General features: G+C 45.6%; 1 protein-coding gene across 1 annotated transcript in view; it reads right to left on the bottom strand.

Moving 5' to 3' along the window:
* Nucleotides 1–23,089, bottom strand: part of SPTLC2 (serine palmitoyltransferase long chain base subunit 2) — a 122,279-nt gene that overhangs the window by 59,325 nt on the left and 39,865 nt on the right. The window contains exons 7-9 of the mRNA XM_067532528.1: nucleotides 22,178–22,283; nucleotides 21,040–21,259; nucleotides 19,168–19,294 (exon numbers count right to left, since the gene is read on the bottom strand). Of these exons, the coding sequence (XP_067388629.1) occupies nucleotides 19,168–19,294; nucleotides 21,040–21,259; nucleotides 22,178–22,283 (453 nt within the window). The remainder of the gene's footprint in view (nucleotides 1–19,167; nucleotides 19,295–21,039; nucleotides 21,260–22,177; nucleotides 22,284–23,089) is intronic.

Below are 23,089 nucleotides of genomic sequence, written 5' to 3'. Positions count from 1 at the left end.
TTGGAAGATGTGAGCCACTACCTCCAAATGGAGGGACCACTCGTGGCGAGAGCAGAAGGACCTGCTGAGACGGTCTGCCAAAGAGTTGTTGACCCCTGGGAGATGAACTGCTATTGGATGAATATTGTGACCAATGCAAAAGTCCCAGAAGCGCATGGCCTCTTTGCATAGGGCAGGGGATCGGGCCACCCCTTGCCTGTTGACATAATAAACAGAGGCCGTATTGTCCATGACAATCTGTACACCTTGTTGGCAAGATGTGGTAGAAAAACTGTACAGGCTAGATGAATTGCCCTGCGTTCTTTGACGTTGATGTGTAACCGCAGTTCCTCTGAGGCCCACATGCCCTAGGTCTTCAAGGAACCAATGTGAGCACCCCATCCCAGGCATCGGAAATCAGTGTTACTGATGGCTGGGGTGCTTCGTAGGTCATTCCCAAGAGGACGTGATTCAGACTCGACCACTATACCAGGGAGCTAAGTATTTTTGGAGGGACCATGAGTATCCTGTCTAGTTGGTGCCTGACCAGAGAATACACTGATGCCAACCTTATCTGGAGGGGTCTGAGGTGCAGCTTGGCCTGGGGAACCACACAGTTACAAGCCACCATGTGGCCCAGGAGGCTGAGGCACACCCTCGCTGTTGTGAGGGGGCGAGTCGAAATGCATGTTATAATATCTGTCATTGCCCAGAATCTTTCCTCTGGAAGGAATGCTCTGGCCCTGGATGAGTTCAGCATTACTCCAATAAATTCTATTCTTTGAACAGGGACTAACACCAATTTCTGTTAGTTTATTAGGAGACCCAGTGCCCAACAAACATTTTGGGTGATTATGATGCTGGCCTGAACCTGAGACCTTGACCTGCCCCTGATGAGCCAGTCGTCCAGGTAGGGGAACACCTACACTCCTCTCTTCCTCAGGTAGGCCACTACCACTGACATGGACTTGGTGAAAACCTTTGGAGCAGTCAAGAGGCCAAAAGGGAGCACTGCAAACTGGTAATGGCCATCTCCCACAATAAACCTCAGGAACCTCCTGTGACCAGGGAAGATTGCAATGTGAAAGTGGGCATTCTTTAGATCGAGAGCGGCGTACCAGTTGCTGGGATCCAGAGAGGGAATGATGGTGAGTAGGGAGACCATACGAAACTTTAGCTTTCTGAGGTACTTGTTGAGGCATCTTAAGTCAAGAATGGGCCTCAGCCCTCCCTTTGCCTTTGGGATCAAGAAGTAATGGGAGTAAAAACCTCGACCCCATAGGTCTCTGGGAACCTCTTTTACTGCACCCACCTGCAAGAGTGCTCGTACCTCCTGTTCGAGGAGTTGCTCATGAGAGGGGTCCCTGAAGAGGGATGGGGAGGGTGTGTGGGAAGGTGGGAGTGAGGCAAACTGGAGGGTATAACCAGTAGCCACTGTGCTGAGAACCCATCTGTCAGATGACAAGCGGCCCTGGTGCCTCTTGTAACCTTTGTTGTTCTTCTTATAGAAGTCTCTATGGGGGTGATCCCCAGATCGCTGTTCATGCTGGGGCTTGAAGTGCCTCCTAGAAGAAGAAGGTGTATAAAGCCCGAAGGACTTCAAAGTAGCCCTCGAGTCCTTCATGCCATGCAGCTTGGAGTCCGTCTGCTCGGCAAAGAGGGCCATACCATCAAAAGGGAGGTCCTGAATAGACTGCTGGACCTCTGACAGGAGACCCGAGGATTGTAGCCATGATGCCTATCTCATCAATATGCCGAGGCCATCATCCTGACTGCAGTCTGCTGCATCGGAAGCTACTTGCAGAGATATCCTGGCTACTGATTTCCCCTCTTCTAAGATGGCCTTGAACTCCTGTTTGGAGGAGGACAATGAGTCCAATATCTGGCAGTTGCTGGAAAAGTTTGTGAAGTGATATCTGCCAAGCAGTGCCTGTTGGTTTGTCACTCGTAGCTGCAGGCTGGCCGTGGAATAAATTTTTTGATCGAACAAGTCAAGTCTCTTTGCGTCTTTGTGGTTAGGAGTCGAGCTGACTTTCCCGTCTGTTCCTTTCATTGGCGGACATGACTACCAGTGATCCCGGTACGGGGTGGTTGTAGAGATATTCAAACCCCTTTGCTGGTACATAATGTTTTCTTTCTGCCATCTTAGATGTGGGGAGCAGGGAGGCCAGGTTTGCCACAGGGCCTTGGCCAGTTTAACAACCCCCTCATGGACTGGGAGAGCCACTCTACTAGAACTGCGGGGGCCAATATTCCAAATAGCTCATTGAAGGCAACCGTTTTCAGTATGTCCTGGTGCGCCTTAAAATCGTCCATCAGCACTGCAGATGAGGGTCCCGCGACCGCCTCGTCTGGTGATGATGAGGAAGTGGCCAGTATCTGAGCTGGGAGAAGGGCCTCTGCTCTGGGCAGGGTAGAACCCCTGGGGCCTGAGGTGCGTGAACCTTCATGGTCCAAGTTCATGTCCAGGTGCAGCACCGCACTCTGAGGAATGGAAGACTGGGGTACCAACATTCCTCTCACGGAACCAGCCTGCAGAATCCCAGAGGTAAATCTCCACCAGTAAGGCCATGGTCCAGGCCACTGACCTCGCGGTCACGCCCCCATTGGCAGCACCATGGGGAAACCGGGCACCAGAGCTGGGGCTCATTTAACCTGGACAACCTCCTCGCTGCCAGAGGATGAGATGCCGCAATCTGATGGCCAGGGTGATGCCATCTCTAACTACCTCGTGGTGCTGTGCGAAGTGCATTGTTGATGCACTGGCACCTGTGAGTGGCATGAGGAGCCCAAATGATGGGCGTGATGGGACGGGCTCTTGTCCTTGGGCTTCCTGTATGGGCTAGGCGAGCAGGGTCACGGTGCCGGGGAAACACTCTGTGAGTCCAGCAACCTGCGTCGCTCCATGGCTTCATAATAGTGCTCTGCTCTGTGCCGGTCCTCCAGAGAATGGCTGCAGGAGCCCGATCTGGCGGTATCCTTACCCAGAGAGCGTGGCCTCAACTCCGGGGACTGCCTGCTCAGCGGTGAATGGTGCCTTGGTGAAGGGGAATGTCAAGCCGTTCTGTCTCTCGATAGGCTGCCCCTAGGCGCTGGTGCCAAATCTCGGTGTGGCACCTTGCCATCCTTCGGCGTTTGCAGTACCGGCAGCACCAGGAGGTCCTTCATCACTTGGAAGGCCTCCAGAGTCAACGGCAACACTAGGTGATGAGGGCCTCTACCACTAACCGGAGTTGGTGGAAGGACCAGTGCTGAGGTTGACGCTCACAGCAGCAAGGGACCCTTCTGAGGTGGGGAGGATTGGCGGCCCGACGTGGGTTTCACCTGGTCCCCTTTCTTTTCCGCAGGGGAGTGTCCCCGCTCCGTGCAAGTCTTCTTTGGCCTCTTCTTTGGCACCAGGGATGGTGAACGGTGCTGAGATGAGGAAGAGGGCACCGGAGGAGCAGTGCACGCTGACGCTGTTGTGCTTGGTGCTGAGTCTGATCTGCCAGGCTCCAACACCGGTCTAAGTGCCGACTCCATCAGAATGGCCCTGAGACAAATAACTCGTTCTTTCTTAGTCCAAGGGCGAAAACTTTTACAGATTTTTCACCTCTCACGGACATGTGATTCTCCTAGACACTTTAAACAACTTTGATGCAGGTCGCTCCTCGGCACAGGCTTCTTACACGAAGCACAGGGTTTAAACCCCAGGGAACGGGGCATGCCCAGACCCTGGGATTCTAACAACTAACAAATTGGAACTAACTGTAACTAAACTATTAACTACATACACTAGAACAATGAATAAACACTAGGTTTTAGAAAGAGAACTTGCGAAGCTACAGACGTTCCAGCATTATCACTGGTGGCAAGAAGGAACTGAGAGGGAGGGGCAGCCAGTGGTGCTCATACATGGGCGCATGTACGCACCGCTGCAGGGGGCACTGGAGACAGCTTATATGGGTACCACTATGGGAAAAAGTTTTCCGGCACTGGTACATGTGGCATGCACACACACCTAAATTGGGAATGGACATGAACAAGCACTCAAAGAAGAACTAAAATGATTAGAGGTATGGAAAAACTTCCTTATGAGGAGAGATTAATAAGATTTTTCAGTTTGGAAAAAAGATGACTAAGGAGAGATATGATAGAGCTCTATAAAATCATGACTGAAGTGGAGAAAGTAAATAAGGAAATGTTACTTCCTCCTTCTCATAATGCAAGAACTAGAGGTCACCAAGTTAACTTAATAGGCAGCAAGGTTTAAAATGAAGAAAAGGAAGTATTTCTTCTCACAATGCACAGTCAATCTGTGGAACTCCTTGACAGAGGATGTTGTGAAGGCCAAGACTATAACATGGTTCAAAAAAGAACTAGATAAATTCATGGAGGATAGGTCCGTCAACGGCTATTAGCCAGATGGGCAGGGATTGCTCTTTGCCAGAAGCTGGGAATGGGAGATGGGATGGATTGCTTGATGATTACCTATTCTGTTCATTCCCTCTGAACCACCTGGCATTGTCTACTGTCGGAAGACAGAATACTGGGCTAGATGGCCATTCTTGTGACTTGATCTTTAAAACATCCGGCCATGGGTAGAAATAGACCGGTGTCAGTCTGAATGACCTACTCCTGTAGGAGTAATAAAGTCAATCTCTGGATACATCTAGTGTGGCTTTGAGAAGACAACAGGCAGGATGACTGATTTAAATGAAGTTTGACATCACCTTAGGAAGTAAATTCAGGTGAGATTTCAGCACCGCCATTTCCCTATGGAATGCCACATAAGGAGGTTCAGACATAAGCCCCTGCAGTTTGCTCACTCATTTAGATCAGTAGTTTTCAACCTTTTTTCATTTGCAGATTGAGGTGTGGACCCCTTTGGAAATCTTAGATATAGTTTGTGGGCCCCCAGGGCATGCGGATCACAGTCTGAAAAACACTGTTCTACAGCAACAACCTTTTGCGGACATTAGATTGTCACACATAGATTGCTTTACACATAGACCCCCTGTGGGTCCGCAGACAACAGGTTGAAAATGACCAGATACTCAGATAGCAAGCTGAGATTGCTGCAAGACTGCCATGTGGAGCAATGCTAAATGTTGGAACTTTTTGCTCCAGAGGGGGTCTGAGTCCAGGATCATTGCCAGCCGTCGTTCTGCAGTGGAGCAGAAGCCTGCTCTATGCCTTTCCATTGATTTCCAGGATCAAGAGAACCGTGATCATTCTCATAGCTCCAGGTAGGCCAAGACAATTCTGACTGATAGACCTATTACAGATGTTCAGTTCATTCAGCTGCCAATCCAGTTCTCAAACTCCTGGACCTGATCTCACAGATACCCTATTCAGACCCAAAGCATCTGCTCCAGACATGTGGCTGCTGGCTGGTTGAGTACCACGGACAGGGGCTATTCCTTACAGGTCAAGGAAATCTTGGTACAAATCAGGAAGAAGTCTAGCATGAACCCACATTCTATAGTGGTTCTCTGTCTGGATCTTATCCAGGCCTTAATGCCACAAACAGACTACTTATTACACTTAAAGCAGACAGCCTTTCATTCATCTACAGTGGGATCCTCACCAACATACTCTATGCAGCAGAAATATTTTCTCTGTAACCACAAGGGTTCAAATCTTGTGTACCGACTTTTAAAAGCTGATGAGACTGAAGAAGAGCTAGCGTTAGGCACTGTTTCAGTCAGACCTCTGAATACTTTCTCCTGGCATATTTGGCTATAGGCATTGTCGTCTTGGTAGAACAGCACATGGGAGACATAGTTCAGAGACTTCTGTAATACCCAACATTACTTCTTGTGCTCAAGGTCAATTCCTTACTTATAGTGTCTGGGATTGGTGGACCCCCTCGCAAGTCCGTGTCTCAGTTTTTTCCAACCAAATCAAGGCCTTGCCTATACTTAAACGTTTTGGTGGCATACCTATGTTGGTTAAGGGTATAAAAAAAATCACACCCCAACCAACATAGCTCTGCTGATAAGAGCCCTAGTGTAGATGCAGTTATACCAGCAAGAGTCTCTTTTTGCCAGTATAACTTAGACCTCGGTCTACACTTAAAAATTAGATCAATCTAGCTATGTCAGCTAGGGACTGTCCTTTTGTTCTGTGTTTGTACAGCACCTAGGATAATGGGGTCCTGGTCCTCGACAGATTCCTAGCCTCTACAATCATACAAATAAGATTAAATGAGAAGTTTGAGGCCCTGTGATCTAGTAACTCCTAAGCCAGTGCTTAAGCTAAGAACTCTCAAGTTCCACACTGTCCAGCTCTTGGCCTAGCACCTCTCTTCTGTGCCATCTCATCTGCTAGTAGCCAGTCATACCTGTTCAAATGCTTCACCTCACAAATCTCAAATCAAATCAGTAGCACGTTAATTGTAACCAAAAAAGGGAGCTAACAAGACACACGCTGTTTCACAATAGAAATATTACCTTGCTCCCAAGTTTGAGGATTAGTATTCTAGAAGCACTCTGTGGATAAAGAGTGCTACACATGTGCTATTTATTATTGAGAGTAAAAGGATCTGGCAATTGAATTTGATTTCTAATTGACGTGATGAAGATGGATAAATAAGCCATTTGAACAAAGCTAGCTTAAGACTCAGGTTTCCTAGCTGCTGTCCCTGTATGACAATTCAGCTTTTCAGCTATGTAAACCTAAGACAACATAGAAATAGTGGGAGTTGCTATGATATAGGAACGAGGGTGAACACCACAGGTCTTACCTGAGACCAGAAATGGTGCATTAGAAAGTTTTTTAAACAGTTGCTTTACAAACACCACATTGTTGATTAAAGTCCAAAAGGCGAGGGAAACATACTGGAGAATGCTGACACTCCGACCCAATAAACTCAGCATCAAAGAAGAGACAACAGTACAAGTTCTGGCAGCATTTGTAAACAAACATGCTTCGCAGTGGCAAAACCAGAAAAGATCCTCCCCCCCCATGTTAAAATGGCTTTCCTGGATTCTGACCATGCTCCGTAGGAGGGAGTTAGGGATGCAGCAGCTCGCTGGATTTAAAAGACCCCCCTGCTGGAGGCACAAACACTGAGTGATGTTTATAGCTGTCAGTCCCCTGGGGAGAAGCAGGAAACTCTTTATGACCCCCGAAGTATTTGTTTCTCCAACAGTTCCCCAGCCCAGCTTGGGATTCTCAAGGGCCGGAACAAAAAATGTTTCACTTTGCTCAAATTGATTTTGACTGGTCCCTGGGTTCCTAAGGTGATAACTTAACACCTCATTAACAAGTCCATTATTGGGGGAAATTCAAATGAGCTGAGTTTAATGCTAACTGAATGTTTTCAAATTCAGCCTGCACGTTTTCAAATTCAGCCTGCACAAGGACTTTTTATTCCCCCTTCAACTGCAATAGCAGCCGTTGCCTCTGTTTGAACTCTGTAGAGATTGCCCACATTTTAATGTTGTGGACAAGGTACAAATTGCAGATTGTAAACATGGGGCTGGAAGCCACTTACATTCAGTGCCAAGTATCGCTTTTGGGACTGCTCCTTAGATTGTACTTTGTATTATTACACCAGTGCATGCAGACGTAGAGGGCTCGTCCCTGCTAAGAAAAATTAGCTGTCTTTTCAACAAAAAAGAGCAATCTTGTAATAACCTAATGGAGACAAGGCACAAGGTAGTTTTATCTTGAATTAGCTAGTCTGAGGCTACATCTTTCACTGCAAAAAAAAAAAAAAAAAAAAAAAAAAAAAAAAGGGTATTTTTACAGCAAGAGTCTACTAAAGATAGCTTGTTGGTGTAAAATGCTGATGGAAACAGGGCACTGTGCTTCTACCTTGACTTAGGTAGTTGAGGTCAGCTTAGGGCTAGACTACACTTAAAACGTACAGCGGCACAGCTATATCGGTACAGCTGTGCTGCTGTAAGAGCGCTTGTGTAGCCACGTTATATGGACAGGAGAGAGCTCTCCTGCCGACATAATAAAACCACCTAAACGAGCGGCAGTGCTATGTTAACGGGAGAGTGGCTCTCGTTGACATAATGCTGTTCACTTCAGCACTTATGCCGGCAAAATGTATGCTGCTCAGAGGGGTGTTTTTCTTCACACCCCTGAGTAACAAAAGTTTTGCCGGCATAAATGCTAGTGTAGACAAGGCCTGAAGGCAAGGGGTATAGGGTTGACTTTGACTAGGTACACTGGGGTAAAGGCTACCTATGCCCTGCCTTCATTAGAATTTTACAGGTCAGACTCCAAGTTTGAGTTTGTTTCTGAGTTTCATTTTCCTGTTCTAATGCAACTAGCAATGTGAATTAGTTTTAATTTAATCCTTCCTCTGTTACTGACAACTACTCCTTCACTCCTGTCAACTCTGCGAAGATAATAGTGCTAGGGGCGAACCCGCTGGATTCTTACTCTGCCTTGCGCATCAGCCAAATTCCAAATGCATGATCTATATTGTTGGCTCTTATGCAAGAGGCAGAATGAACCCAACTTGATTCTCAGATCCCAGACTGAGGTTGTGGCACTGACAAGAGAGCCAGCTCTTGACTCTGAAACTGAGCCAACTGGTTTTGCAAAAGTCAGAGGGTAAATACTTATTAACGTATTAAATTATCAGAGTACAACAAAAGAGCACCCATTAAATACTCTAGTGTGTTTAATATTGTCAAGAACTACCAAACAGACCCATCAAATCCACAGACCAATTCAAAGAACCCAGCCACAACATAAACAAGAATTAACCAGTCTCACACAATCCCCAGTCCCATATGACTACAATCCATTCCTACTCAATCCCCATCTCATTGTGGCTGAGTGGAAGGATCTTTAAAGATCCAGCCTCCTGGATGGTACTGCTGCTGCTAGGAGTCAGGCCAGGACCCTAATATCCATGTCTCCTCCAAACTCCTCTCCTCACCCTTAATATAGAGCTCACCATGTTATCTTCAACCCTGACAGTCTTTGAAAAGGAAGTGTTTATGATTTCAGACCACAGAGCACAAGAAAGAGCAACTCTTCAAATCTAGAGAGGGCATCACCAAGTCAGACAGATGCATCAGAGGTAGGAATTGCTCAAGCATGCCATTTGGGAGGAATCCAAATCCTGAAGTGACCATCTTACTGATTTCTCTTCTTGCCCCTCCACTCTCACTTGACAGAGTAAAAGAAAAACCATCAGCAGTTAAAGAGGAAGTGTCTGAGATGGTACAGTCAGAGTTTTGCAAAGATTTTACAAATTTAAGTATTAAAAGTTTCTGAGATTTTTGGAGGGGCACAGTATGTGTCTGGGATTTCCATTTCCAGTAATATATTGTATTTATACGTGCCACGCATTTGGACAGATTTGCTTCATGACCATTTAATGCACACTCTCAGTTTATAAACTAGCTCTCTCGCTAATGGAAATTCTCACTTGTTTTGCCATATACTTTGATTCTATCACCATTCAATTGACATCTGTTTGTAAAGCTCTTCCCTGCAAAATCACAAGATCCAGGAATGACTCCTTCAGTCATCCAGCCTAACCTGAATGCTGAACACGACCCTTCACTACATTATTCCCATGAATACCGTTTGTATCCTGTATCTGCAACTCTACCAGGAGAGAGCCTCAATTTCCTCCTGCAAATCTCTTTTTCTATTTCCTAAATACCCCTGAGAAGATGTTTTCCCTTAATATCTACCTTAAACTTCTCCTCCTATAGCTTCATTCCACTGATCTTTGCCTTGCTAGGTTCTTTAGTTGTGAATGACTGCCTAGATGATAACCAGAGTAGTTTCAGCAGACTTGAATTTAACAAGGCCCAGTTAATTATTTCATATTCTGGAACCTAATATTCTCTGGAAAAACAAAGACATCCACACATCGTTCAGCCCAAAGGATTTTAAAACATAATTTGGACCAGACCACATCTATATGGACCATTTCACCCTAGGGAGAAAGGCAGTCCCTTCTGAGCTGTGAATCCAGTAGACATTCTATGCTAATGACACTAAATGTTAGTGTTCTAGAACCGAGGAGTAATATCCCCAATGGTGACTGCAAGAGCAATGGAAGAAGGTAGCACAGTTATCCTGCAGGAATCTAGCCAGCACACCAGGATTAGCCTCCTTACTGTTGCAACAGATGCCACTAGATGCTTAATGGCCATGTGTCTGTTTCATGTCTAATGTGAACGACACTTCTAGCAATACCCCCAGCACCATGCAGCACAGGCACTGGAATACCGACTCAGGGTGAAGAGTGTCCCTAGCACAACACTATAGCAGTAGGATCCGTAATGAAGGAAGAACACTCCTAATGAGTTATCCACACCACTTTCTACAGCACCTAGGTTTTCCCTGAAGGTGCCACATTCAACCACTGAGCTCCATGATCAGACACTATCAGAGTCCACATGAAAACTAACTGACTGGATTGCTTTACAGATTAACATAAGCAAACTGAGACTCTTTAATCTATGTGCCAGATGTTTTTTGGTGGGATACAGCAGCATGCTGCAACCGGACAATTTTTATTACAGGAAGAGACAACCATGCAATCCCACCTTCCCCTCACTTTCAAACTCTGCCCTCCTGGATTTCACAACTCTCCTCGGACTTGTTCCACTCTACCTCCATTCTAAGGTCGGCTTCCTTCCAGCTCCCTAAAGTTCGCAGTTCTTTCATTTGTGCTACAACTTGTCAATCTTGTAAAATGTGCCACCCTTGGCACATTGTCTACTCTCCCATTCCTCCTATGGTGATGAAGGTAACAAAAGCTACAGGTATTTAACTAAAAAATTATTGCTCTGGACAAGTAGAATTTTAACTCCCCTTCCCTGAAGCCACTGACCTGCTTCCTCTCTATCCTACCCTGAAGCTTGCCTTCTCTCAGATTAAATGTCTCCAGAAAGTATTGTCATCTTGCGTAACCAGTATGCTACCTACAAATAAGAGGAATTTCATGTTTTATGGAAATTAAAGTTCAAATGCAAATTTTTTAAATTTCCTTTATCTGAAGTCTACAAAAGCATGCAGAAAGACACCACTAGACAGATGTCTCTTTCTCTGGGGGTGCGGGATGACAAAAAGGGAGAAACACAGGAGGATGTTGAACTGCTGAAACACCCTCACATCTGCAACACTCACCATTTATGATTTCCTCTGATGGAGAGGCCAACTCTAGAAACTAACAATGATGTTGTGGAAAGAAACCATCTCATTCCCCCTTTGCTTTTTTATAGATCATACAGCCAAATGCAACAAGAGGATGAATGGCCATGCAAGCCACAGTTAGAGACTCTGTTCCCAGAAGAATAGCATGTCCAAATATTTCAGATGTTCCCTTCTTAGCTCTTGTTACTTTTGTGGAAACATTCAAAGGCTCCAGAAAGGAACTCATATGATCCATTTCAAGACTACAAGACTGTGTCATGTTAGCCAGTTATGAGTAAGCAGAGAAAGTTGGAGTGATGGGCTCTCAGACTTGCAGGATAGGGACCCAAGACTTCATTGCTACAGAGAAGGACTTTGAGGAGTACCCTACTAAGACTAGCAACAGAAGTGGCAGCAGCTGCCCAAGAGCAGAAACATGGCTAAGCCATCATTTAGATAGCTGGAACAGACAGGATTTCCAGCCTACCTCTCCGGGACACAGTCACTTCCACTGATGCATGATGTTTTTAAAGCCATATGGGCTGGTTTGGACAGTATCTTGTGGTTATTAATGTCAGCAGGTAACAGCCAGCACTGACAGATGCCTTTAAACAGACAATGAGAAGTAAAAAGTAAAGCTGCTGTCCCAATCTAGGCTGTGCAATCATTTGCTTTCACCTAACTAAATCTATTCTGCCTGCCTTAGTCTTGTGCCTGTGCTCTGCAAATGGCCATGCGGCTTTCCATGTGTATTTTATCTAGGCTGCCTGCTCACTAACATCCTGTTGGCAAGTGACAGCTGGCTGGAAAGACCTCAAAGGAAACATTTACTCCAACTCAGGCACAGTTGACATTAAATTGTAGTGGCAGCAATATATTGTGTTGCAACTTTGGAGGCACACTCTCCCCCATCGTCCTCCCCCGATGCCTTGTGAAATTCAGAAATACTTGGATGAAGGAAGTTATGCTTCTTTCTTAGCTATCTCCTCCCATTCTATCCAGCAGGGAATAGTACATAAAAACAGGATCTTTGGTGCTTCAAAGTCCTCCTGCTCCTACTGTTTATTCCTCCCCCTGAGGCCATCACTGTGACATCATAAGATGTTTGATGTTACAGAGGATGATAGCTTTTAAGAAACTTGGATGTTGAGCAGAAGCCTGCAGATGACTAAGCCACAAAAGATTGTTCTCAGGGAACACTAAGTGATTATAGGCTTCGCTGTTGCTCAGAGCACAGAGCCAAGAACAAGGCAATCCTTCTGCGGCTTTGGCAAGGCCATTGCCTGCCTCAGTTTTGCCCATCTGTAAATAATGTTTAATTAGCTGCCTACAGAATGGTGAGAGGATGTTCATAAAGCACTATATTACTCTTGGTTTCAAAGATGTTCAAGAGCAACCCAATACAGCCGCTTGATCTGTCTACCTGTTTCTCGACTAGTTACCATTCCTCATTAGTTCTGTTATCTCTGTAGCTTACATATTCTACTTCCCAAACTTTAAACATTACTGTCCTGTCCTTAATCCCTGTGTCCCAGTGACAGTCAAAAACAGGACAAGAGTTCTTCAAGTTTACACTGAGGAGCAGTTCAGTCTACACAAAGGAGTCTTAACCAGCTTCTCCAAGGAACAAGACTGCAAAGCAGCAGTGACTTTTAATCCACACATACAGAAATGTTGATTCACAATCTCAAACTGTAGATGGATTGGCAACTGACGCTGCACTGAAAATGAATTGAAAAGGATACTTTCAAGAAGTAATCATCCCAGGAAGAATCGTCCTGATGAGGTCAAATGGAAAAAAGCTTTTTAAAAACCTAATTATATTCTTCCAGGAGAGATGAGCCTGCACAGTAATCCACTTACTTGAGGGAGAGGACTTCAGCTTTCCAAGCTGTCAAATCCAGGACCTTTAAAGAGTACCAAAATTCACATAGAAGTCTGCAACATGATGACATTTCTTTGATACCACATACTAACTCTCAAAGGGTACAAATTTTTCTCCAGCCAGACAAGTTACTAAAAATGTTAGTGTTCCTAAAAGCCACCTTAAAAAACTGTGGCAATGTGTTCTTAACCATTTATGTGGAACTTCCAATCAGTTACATATTCTTCAATCCTGACTTGATTAAAACACAGCAGATATTGGAATTGACCTAACAGAAGCAGTGCCTGAGCAGATCAATTTGAACTGTTAGCAAATAATTAACCAAAAGTAGCTCTGACAGTATCACCTTAGGAAAGGATGGAAGGCTCATCTCTTTGCCATAGTTGTATCCGTCAATAACTAATTGTGTGGTAAATGCCTATTCTTGGAGAGCTAGAGAGGAGAGGGATTCTAGGTACGTATCTAGGTCACCTGTACTCTCAGTCTATGTCTACGTTGCAAAGAAAAACCTGTAGCACCAAGTTTCAGACCCTGAGTCAAGTGACTCAACCTTGCAGGGCTCAGGCTGCAGAGCTAAAAATAGAAGGGTAGGCGTTTGGGCTGAGGCTGGAGTTCCAGCTCTGAAACACTACCCTTTCGCCAGGATTCAGAGCCCGGACTCCAGCCTGAGCCTGAACATCTACCATGCCATTTTTAGCCCTGCAGCCCAAGCCCCACGAACCCAAGTCAACTGACCCAGGCATCTTAGACTTGTTGCCGCAGGCTTTTCTTTACAGTGTAGACAATACCCTTAAACGCACTCAGACTACACTGACCACAGATAGCATTGCCTGACTTCCTTGCCTCGATGACTAGTGACTTTTGCTCAAAGAGCTACTACCACAGCACCCACCAACAACACAAACTTTACTTTAATATAATATAAATAAGTTGATTTAAGCTGATAAGTTGTTAAGTTGATAAGTTGTTAAGTTGATAAATAAGCTGATTTAAGAAAAGGAGTAGTTACCTTGAGTTGTGTCCAACACATTTTTACCATAGGAGTTGTCTGTCAAGCCAACTTGTCTGATGGCCTTAATGTCAGGGTTGTTTGCAGTGTCATTGCAGCTTTGTTGGTCCCAGGATATGAGACAGACAAGATGGGTGCGGAAATATCTTTTATTGGACTCACTTCTGCTGGTGAAAGACAAGTTTTCAAGCTCATCTGATCTCTTTCACCAACAGAAGTTGGTCCATAAAAAGATACTATCTCACTCACCTTCTCTCTCACTGTTACAGAGCAGATACAATTCTCCAGTACATACTACCATCTTGTGGCCAAAAGGTGGCAACACTATGAATCCAATAGACATGTATTTGTTTTAAAATTCAAAAAATGGTGTTTGAACTGCAAAGTACGTGGATTCTGAGTGAAATACAGTGACACTGAGTGAAAGCGGTTGATGCATAATGAACACGCTAAATTAGAAACAAAAAACTGCTGGACCAACCCTCAAGTTTGTTTTAAACCAACGTCTCAATTTGGGATGATGTAAATTCTAAATACTGTAGATTAGCTGCTAAATATTCCCAGTGAATCTGAAAAACTCGACCACCACTCTTTCTTTGAGTGATCATTTATCACAGAGAGATATGCTTAGGAACAGATCACGCAGAGGAGGGAGGTGTGATGCATTTGAGTTGGCATTTTATACATGGAATGTACTGTAGCAACACACTATTCATACACTGAAGTACAGGACTCCCTTTTATTGTTTCTTTATAAAGAGATACAAGTGACAGGATAGAAGAATGGCTGAATACGCTTTGCTGACATGTTCTGAAGCAGCTCTCAGAATAAACTGACTTAAGAATCCAAACTGAAAAGTGCTTTGAGAAATGCTCTCCTATATTTATGTTCCAAGTAAAACTCAACCAGCCAAGCTGTAGTGAAGATTAAGTCAAAGGCACTTCAAGATATCAACAGCTATGGTGGGTTGCAGATTCTTCTACTGCCCCATGCCTTGGGAGCCACCAAAGAACAGGGCTTACCAGATTGGGGGAGGGGGCTGGAGGGGGGGGGAAGAAGGGGGGATGGAGTGAGGAGAGAGAAAAGATGATTGTGAGACAAGTGTAAATCAATACAGGCCTGGTCTACACTGGCGACGGAGGTTGAAGTAAAGTCACTTACGTCGACCTCCGTACAATTTGTTAATTCAATTTAGTGTAAGTGTAGACACAACTTCACTTAAATCGAATTTATTGGCCTCTGGGAGGTATCCCACAATGCCCCGTTTTGACCGCTCTGGACAGTCGCGCTGTGCTGCTCTGTGGTCATGCTACCAGGAAATGTCCCTCAAGCCCTGGGAAGGTTTGAATTTTCATTTCTTGTGCCGCCAGCGTGAAGAGAGCTTTGTCACTGTACTCCGCATGGCTACTGCAAAGCCCAAATGTGCTCCAGCATGGAGTCGACCAGAGGTCTTAGATCTCATTGGTCTGTGGGGTGAGGAGTCCGTTCTGGCTCAGCTTAGAGCCAGCAAAAGGAATCTGGACATTTATGGGAAGATATCCCAGGGCATGCTGGAGAAGGGACACCAAATGGATGCTCAGCAGTGCCGTGTGAAGATCAAGGAGCTGCATCAGTCATATCAGAAAGCCAGGGAAGCTAACAGCCATTCTGGCTCCTCGCCTAAAACATGCCGCTTCTATGATAAGGTGCATGCAATTCTCGGTGGCGACCCCACCACGGTGCCGCCCTGCAGCATCGATACCTCCACTGGGTCACAGTCCATGGAAAATTATGAGGATTCTGTGGACGAGGAGGAGGCTGAGGAGAGCAGGGTGCATGAGAACGGGGTGTCCATTCTCCCTGAAAGTCAGGACATATTCCTGACCCCAGAGCAGTCCAGCAGCACACAGGACAGCACTAATGAACCTGTGGAAGGCACATCTGGTGAGTTTTTTTTCTTTTTAGCAGTTCTGTCTTTTTACATTGGGTGGGGGGGGGGGCAGGAAGGGGATTTCAGGCGTTTCAGTGGCTGTACTGGGGGGTTACCCAGGGAACAGTCTATTTCTGTGATGAGATATGCTCTGATAATCATCAGTTGATATCTCACGGAAACTTTCATGTATGTAATCTGTTATCCTTTGCAAAAGTTTTCTGGGGAGAGCTGCCTTGTTCCTCCCTCCACAGTAGGATACTTTGCTGCAATCAAGGGAGCCTGCATCACGGCGGAACACTGCTGGTACCCCGCTGCGTGCAGCAAATCTGTGTTTTACGCAGAGGCTTGCCCCCCCACCCCATGCTGTCCACAGCTCCTCTCTGTAAGGGCACAGCGCATGTTTAAAATACCAGAGCTATACAGCAGATGCCCTGTGCCTTTGTATTCCCCATTGATGTGTCCTAGCAAGTCACATTGATTACTTTTATTTGGTTTAAGCAAAGACTATGTACCCTCCCCCCACTCAATGTCTGCAGATCCCCTATGTAGGGGCACAGCGAGCAGAACCCTCTGGGATGTCAGGAATGGAATGAGGCTCTGTTTGCCCTGTGCACTGCCTGGGGAGTATTGTCTACATTGCTGCAGTTGTATCATTTTCTTCACTCTGCTAACAATGGCTACCTTATTATTTTTTTTTTCCATTCTGTAGACACCTCGGCCTTGGCCCCACCCTCAAGAAATGCTGTGGAAAGACAATCGCAGATTAGAAAGAGGGGAAAAAAAAAACAAAAAAACAAGAGATGACATGTTTTGCGAGCTCATGAATGCCTCAGCGGTCGCAGAGACAGAGCAAAGAGCGTGGCGGCTCACCTTGTCTCGGAATATGGACATGGACAGGGAGAGTCGCAGAGAAATGATGGAGCATGATCACAGTACCACGCAAGAGATGCTGCAAATCATGCGGGACCAGGCAGACATGCTGTGGTGGCTTGTGGAGCTTCAGGAGGAGCAGAAGCAGGACAAAGTCCCGCTGCAGCCCCTCCATAATGCTCCTCAACCGAGGGCTTCGATGCCCGCCCCCAGCCAGTCTCAGAGGAAACTGGCCAGGCTGCAGTATGTGCTTGCCTCCACAGAAAGCAGCAGCAGCCACGCTGACAGCTGGCCAGCAAGCTACCACCCTACCCCTTGAGACAGTGAATGAACACTCCCCTTCTTCCCCCATGACTTGAATGTTCATAAATAAACCTTTGCATCATTTCAACACGTTTTTTTATTAAATCATATCTTGTTCTGGAGGGATTTGGCAGGTACAGATATTGATTGTGGTGGGGGGAGGGGGTGGTTCACCAAAGGCAAACAACATACAGAAACAGAAATCAGTACTGCATCTCATTGCAGAACCTGGTTTTCAAAGCTTCCCTAATGCAAAGCACTCCACGATTAGCTCTCAGCGTAGTGCTGGTATCTGGCTGCTCATAACTGGCAGCCAGTCTTTCTGCCTCCACAGCCCAACCCTGGGGGAACCGCTCACCCTTCACTTCACACACATTATGAAGAACACAGCACGCAGATATCACAGAAGGGAGGTTCTTCTCCATCATGTCCAGCCTAGTGAGGAGACTCCTCCATCTACCCTTTAAATGCCCAAAGGCACATTCTACAACCAGTCTGCAACTGCTTAACCTTTTATTAAAACACTCCTTGTTGCTGTCAAGGTGACCGGTGTACGGCTTCATTAGCCAAGGGAGCAAGGGGTAAGCCGGATCCCCCCAGGATCACTATGGGTATTTCCACACCCCCGATGTGAATTTTTTTGGTCAGGAGGAAAAAGTGCCCTCCTGCATACTAGAGAACAGCCTCAAATTACAAAATATGTGCACGTCACACACCTTCCCAGACCACCCCATGTAGATGTTGGTGAAACGACCCCTGTGATCCACAAGCCCCTGCAGGACCATAGAAAAGTACCCCTCGCGGTTTATGTACTCGGTTGCTAGGTGGGCAGGTGCTAAGATAGGGATGTGCGTCCCATAAATTGCCCCCCCCCCCCCGCAGTTTGGGAACCCCATCGTGGCAAATCCCTCCACTATGTCCTGCACATTTCCCAAAGTCACTATCCTTCATAGCAGAAGTCTATTGATGGCCCTGCATACTTGAATCACGGCGTTGCCCACCGTAGATTTACCAACTCTGAATTGATTCCCAACCGAGCGGTAACAGCCAGGGGTTGCCAGCTTCCACAGAGCGATGGCGACTCTCTTCTCCACCATCACAGCTTGTCTCAAGTGAGTATTCACGTGCTTCAGGGACAGGGCCAGCTCCGAGCACAGTTCCAGGAAAGTTGCCTTTTGCATGTGAAAGTTTTGTAGCCACTGGTCATCATCCCACAGCTGCATAACGATGCGGTCCCACCAGTCTGTGCTTGTTTCCCTGCACCAGAACAGGCACTCCATGGACTGCAGATGATGCGTTATAGCCTGCAGCAATCAGGAATTGTTCTGCTCGATGGCTTGTAGCAGTGCAGCCTCGGTGGCATTGCTGTTGCCTGTGCTGCGGCTTCTTGCTCTACTTCGAAAATACTCTATAATAATCCACGATGTATTTGTGAAGTTCACAATAACAGTGCAGAGTTGAGCTGACTCCATGTCTCTGCAGCAATGGCGAGCGCATGGAGTAAAAAACTGGCGTGAAAATATTTTTCCTGTTTGTTTGAGGGGGGGGGAAGAAGGAAAGGGGAAGCAACGTTGTATCATGGGACAATGACACTCGTCCCAACAGCCAGCGCGGCTAGTTGCACTGTGGGATAGCTACCCACATTGCACTGCTTGGAAAGTCGAAATAAGCGTGGTGAGTGTGGACGCACAAGACCTGCGCAAACAGCGTAGTGTGTACATGCTGCTGCGACTTCTAAAAATCGGCTGCTGAAAGTCGACTGCCGAGTGAAGTAAATTTCACTCGGCAGTGTAGACATGGCCACAGAAGAGAAAATTCAGTACAAAATGTCAGTTTGCCTTTTAGGTAAGATTAACGTGATCTACATTTAGCCGGAATTACCTTGCTAGATTACTAGCTGAGAAGCATTAGAAAGTAGGGATGCTACAACTAATCAGTGAATAACTAGTTTACTGCCTCAGGAATTAGGCTTACCAGAAATGCATGCTAACATGTCTGGCAGCAAGCAGTCACCAGTGCCACGGTTATAAAAAGGTTCAATTTCCAGCAGCCACAGGCCCCCATTCCAGGAATGGAAGCATTTACCAAATAGGAAAGACTTACCAGACGTTGTGCCATCTTCACCCATAATGCACTTCATGGAGGTGAGGATTTGCTCCGTAACAGGTGGTGACAGTGACGTGGCATACACTGCACTATGTGAATGCGTACGAAGGTAGTCAATCAGCTCCTGACAAAACGAACACAGGAGGCCATCACATATCACCCTATGTCAGAGCTTAAAGCTACAGGCAATGGTGGCAGCACGACCACCCTACAAACTGGTAGGAACATGTTTCACATACATACTCCACCAGTCACCTAGAAAAGAGGGGGAAGCTTGAAAAAACCTGCTTAAGACAACACTTACTACAACTAAAGTGCTAACAGTAGGGGTGAAACATTCCTGTGCACTATACTTTGTATCACAAGGCAGGATGAGGATTGATCAAAGAAAATTCACTAACTCAGATGTAGACTCATTCTGCTGATGATCACAGCATTGGATATCACAACAAGCTGTCTGGAATTACTCAAGCTATGCACATGTGTTTTGAGAGCAATCATTCTGTCATTGGAAGGTGCAAATCAACCCTCTCATTCCTGTATAGTGGTGAATATACCCACAGATGGCAATGTATTATGTTTGATACAAATCATTTCTATGAAAGTCACTGAATCAGGTGTATGAAGGTCAAATGGGATCGCTGCTAAGTGCACTATAGATAAAGGTAGCAGGTGTAACTTAAGAATCAGCAAGAACTTCAGAGAGAACCACTCCCTTTCTATTACCCACTCCTACCTTCTGCATTTGCATATAGTTTTTGCTACAGGATGAAGGTAGGTTATGTGCAAGATGGGGGGCATCACTCCCTGGAATGGTTATTCATCACTCAGTGTGTAATAAAGCTATTTCACAACACTCAGAAATGATGAGCACTGCAGTAAAACACCACAGCACGTGGTGGGACAAATTCTGGCCTCCGCTATGAAAAAAACTATGAGATGTACAAGGTAACCATGGGCAGAATTTCTCCCAGTGTGTATTACTCAAGTTCTATTAGCATGATGCTGTTTTTGTCCCCTCTTAGCACCAGAAGGCTCCAGTTCTCAACCTGTGGTCTGTGGACCTCTGGGGGTCTGCAGACTATGTCTAAGGGGTCAGTGAAAGGTGGTTGTTACTAAAGAACAGTGGTTTTCAACCTGAGGATGCGCAGACTATGTCTCAGATTTCCAAAGAGGTCCAACACCTCAATTTGAAATTTTGTAGGGTCTGCAAATAAAAAAAAAAAAAAGGTTGAGAACCACTGTTCTCGGGCAGGACTTCCCAATAGATGCTAGAAGCCCCTGGCAGGATTATTGAGCATACAGCAAAGAGAGGAAGGACATTGGAAAGAAAAAGAAGATGCCAGAGAGCAGATGAAATAGCATATGGTGTTGCTAGGATCTCGATAAAAAACTTAATTAGGAACTGGGATCTGCCACAGAAAAAGCTGTCAAGTTCTTGCGTTCAAAGCTCTCACTACTAGCCTCATTAACAGGTAGCAATTAGAAATCCCTACCTTAAAGCACCTATTAGCAGAACAGTTGCACAACCTCTCCTCCCCCAGGCTCAGCCGCTTTAGCTTATCACTCCTTACAGTCACAAGGGAATTAGCAGTTCTTAGGGGACCGTTTTTCTGGATTCAACTCATCCACATTGTACAGAATTCCACCTAACTGAACTGCACATTCACTGGGAACTAAACATTGACCAGGTGAACTCAAGAAACAAGCCAGCTCTGAAATTAGTGAAGCCTCTAGTGATGTATCCTGGTACAGAACCTGGTAGAGCTATAATTATCTGCTACCTAAATAGTAGTTTCCACCTTCTGATCTTTAGAAGCCCAGATAAATAGCTTGCTTCCTACCATGTCCATCCCCACCCCCTTTTACCTTCTTGCCTCCAATGTATCCTCCAGCAGCTCCAAAGCTCTTGGTGAACGTTCCCATCATAACATCCACATCCTCAGGGTTAAGTCCAAAATACTCCACCACGCCCCGGCCACTGGGACCCAGGGCTCCTATACTATGAGCCTCGTCCAAGTAGAGGTATGACTTGTACTTCTTCTTGAGGGCAATCACTTCAGGCAGGCGGACTATGGATCCTTCCATGCTGTTGAAGAAAAGCAGAGATCAAATCATGTTAGATTAATCTTTAAGGGGTTGTTGTAGTTGGGGTTCTGTTTGGAGATTCTAAAATGGCTTCCTAAACTTCTCTTTACTTCCTTTTAGCAGTTACATGAGTATAACTGGAGCATTATCTACAGACCGTAACGCCTCTATGGAAAATTTTCTTTTACAAGTGTTTGTGTTGCATTCAATGTCCAAATTTCCTTATTCTGAAAGTCAGCATCACAAATTGATTTAAGCCAATTAAGTAGCAGCAAGTATGACAGAGCAACCCAATGCATTCTGTAAGGTGTTTACATATACAACAGATACTGCTCCTCTACCCCACAAGACTCAGTGTCCTACCAGCTAACTTGACATTGTTGGTCCCTTAGATGAGACCTGACCAGGCTTAGCCAGGCCTTTCAATAGCAGTCCAAGACCACCTATCCTTGAGTCATGAGCCAGGTGCAAGGACAACTGAGCTCCAACTTACACCTCTCATCTTCAGAGTAGTCATGAGATCTGTACATATGCCATCTATTCCCATAAGCATGATCAGTAACAGAGCACTAGAGAAGAGAACTGGACCAGAGGGTATAAATACTGTCTAAAGCCTCTGCTCCAGAGCTTAGCATGTTTGATGTACATAATTCATTTAGATTAGTTAGTATTTGTGCTTATTTAGGAGATGAGATGCTATCTATCTGTGCCAGCTGTTATTACAATAGAGGAGGAGACGACCAGGTGGGAGGAGCATAAAGATCAATCTAGGTCTAAAACAAATGGTCTCTCTCATCAAGAGGGATAGCTGAGAGGTGTGCTCATATTAACCAACTCGACTGCTTGCTCCAGTATTAGAACCCAAATCTGATAGCTGGATCTTGTGAAGAGTGTAGGCAACGCAGAGAATAGCTTGTACCTGTAAATTCCCTCCACTAGGATGAGGATTTTTTTCCAGGGCCTGCGGGTGCGAGGTTGCCCATGCACAATGGCATCTCTGAGCAGCTTCTCCAGACTCTGCATGTCTGCACAGAAAAAAAAGTAGTGAGATTCCACTACGCAGCCTTTATTACTGTTTCCCCATTAGCACAAGCCTTGACATAGTTAAATGCAGGAGCACACAAATGAGGTCACAACTACAAGTCACAGCCACCATCAGATATGAAGGGTGGTCGACAGATTATAGATACCACAGGTATTACTCTATCTTGATCCAAGTTTGGTCACATTGCATTTGAGGACCTGCACTCTCCTGCAAGCCACATGTCAGATTAAAGGTGGCTAACTGTGAGTTAGAGTACTGCTACATGATTTCCACTGTGTGCTCAGGATTTGGTAATCTCTGATGAAAAGTACAACAGTACAGGGGTTAAGACATCAGAAAGACAGACTTGGAAATGAAAGGGGAGAGAGAAATGGGTTGGTAACGGAGGTGGAGATGACTGAAGGCATCTGATGTTTGGGAAAAACAAGAATAGATTTAAAGGCTGGAGCAAAGGAACCACAGGGGAAAGAATGAACCTGAGACAGACAACTGGAGATTGGGGCAAAGGAGGACAGATGAAGAAGCAAGTTTGCCACGAATGTCCATAATGTCTTTAAATGCAGTGGAAGAGATGCTGGGTGCAGAAGAGAGCTGAGGAAGAAAATCTGATGAGACCTGATGCACTTGGAGGCGTGGAAAGAGAATGCTAATATGAAAGGAACAAAGCATAGTGAAATGAGCAAAGGACAGACTGAGTGGAGGAAGTTGGGGAAGTTAGGAGCCCCTAGAAACACTCTGCACTGGGGAGGAGAGACCAGAGGCAAGGGGAATGCATAGGAGAAAGCA

This window comes from Emydura macquarii, unplaced genomic scaffold (genome assembly GCF_026122565.2).
Source record: "Emydura macquarii macquarii isolate MOO-44397 ecotype Brisbane River unplaced genomic scaffold, CSIRO-AGI_Emac_v2 contig_374, whole genome shotgun sequence".
NCBI lineage: Eukaryota > Metazoa > Chordata > Testudines > Chelidae > Emydura > Emydura macquarii.
Note: the sequence above shows the minus strand (reverse complement) of the source record. Positions and strands in the feature narration are given on the sequence as shown.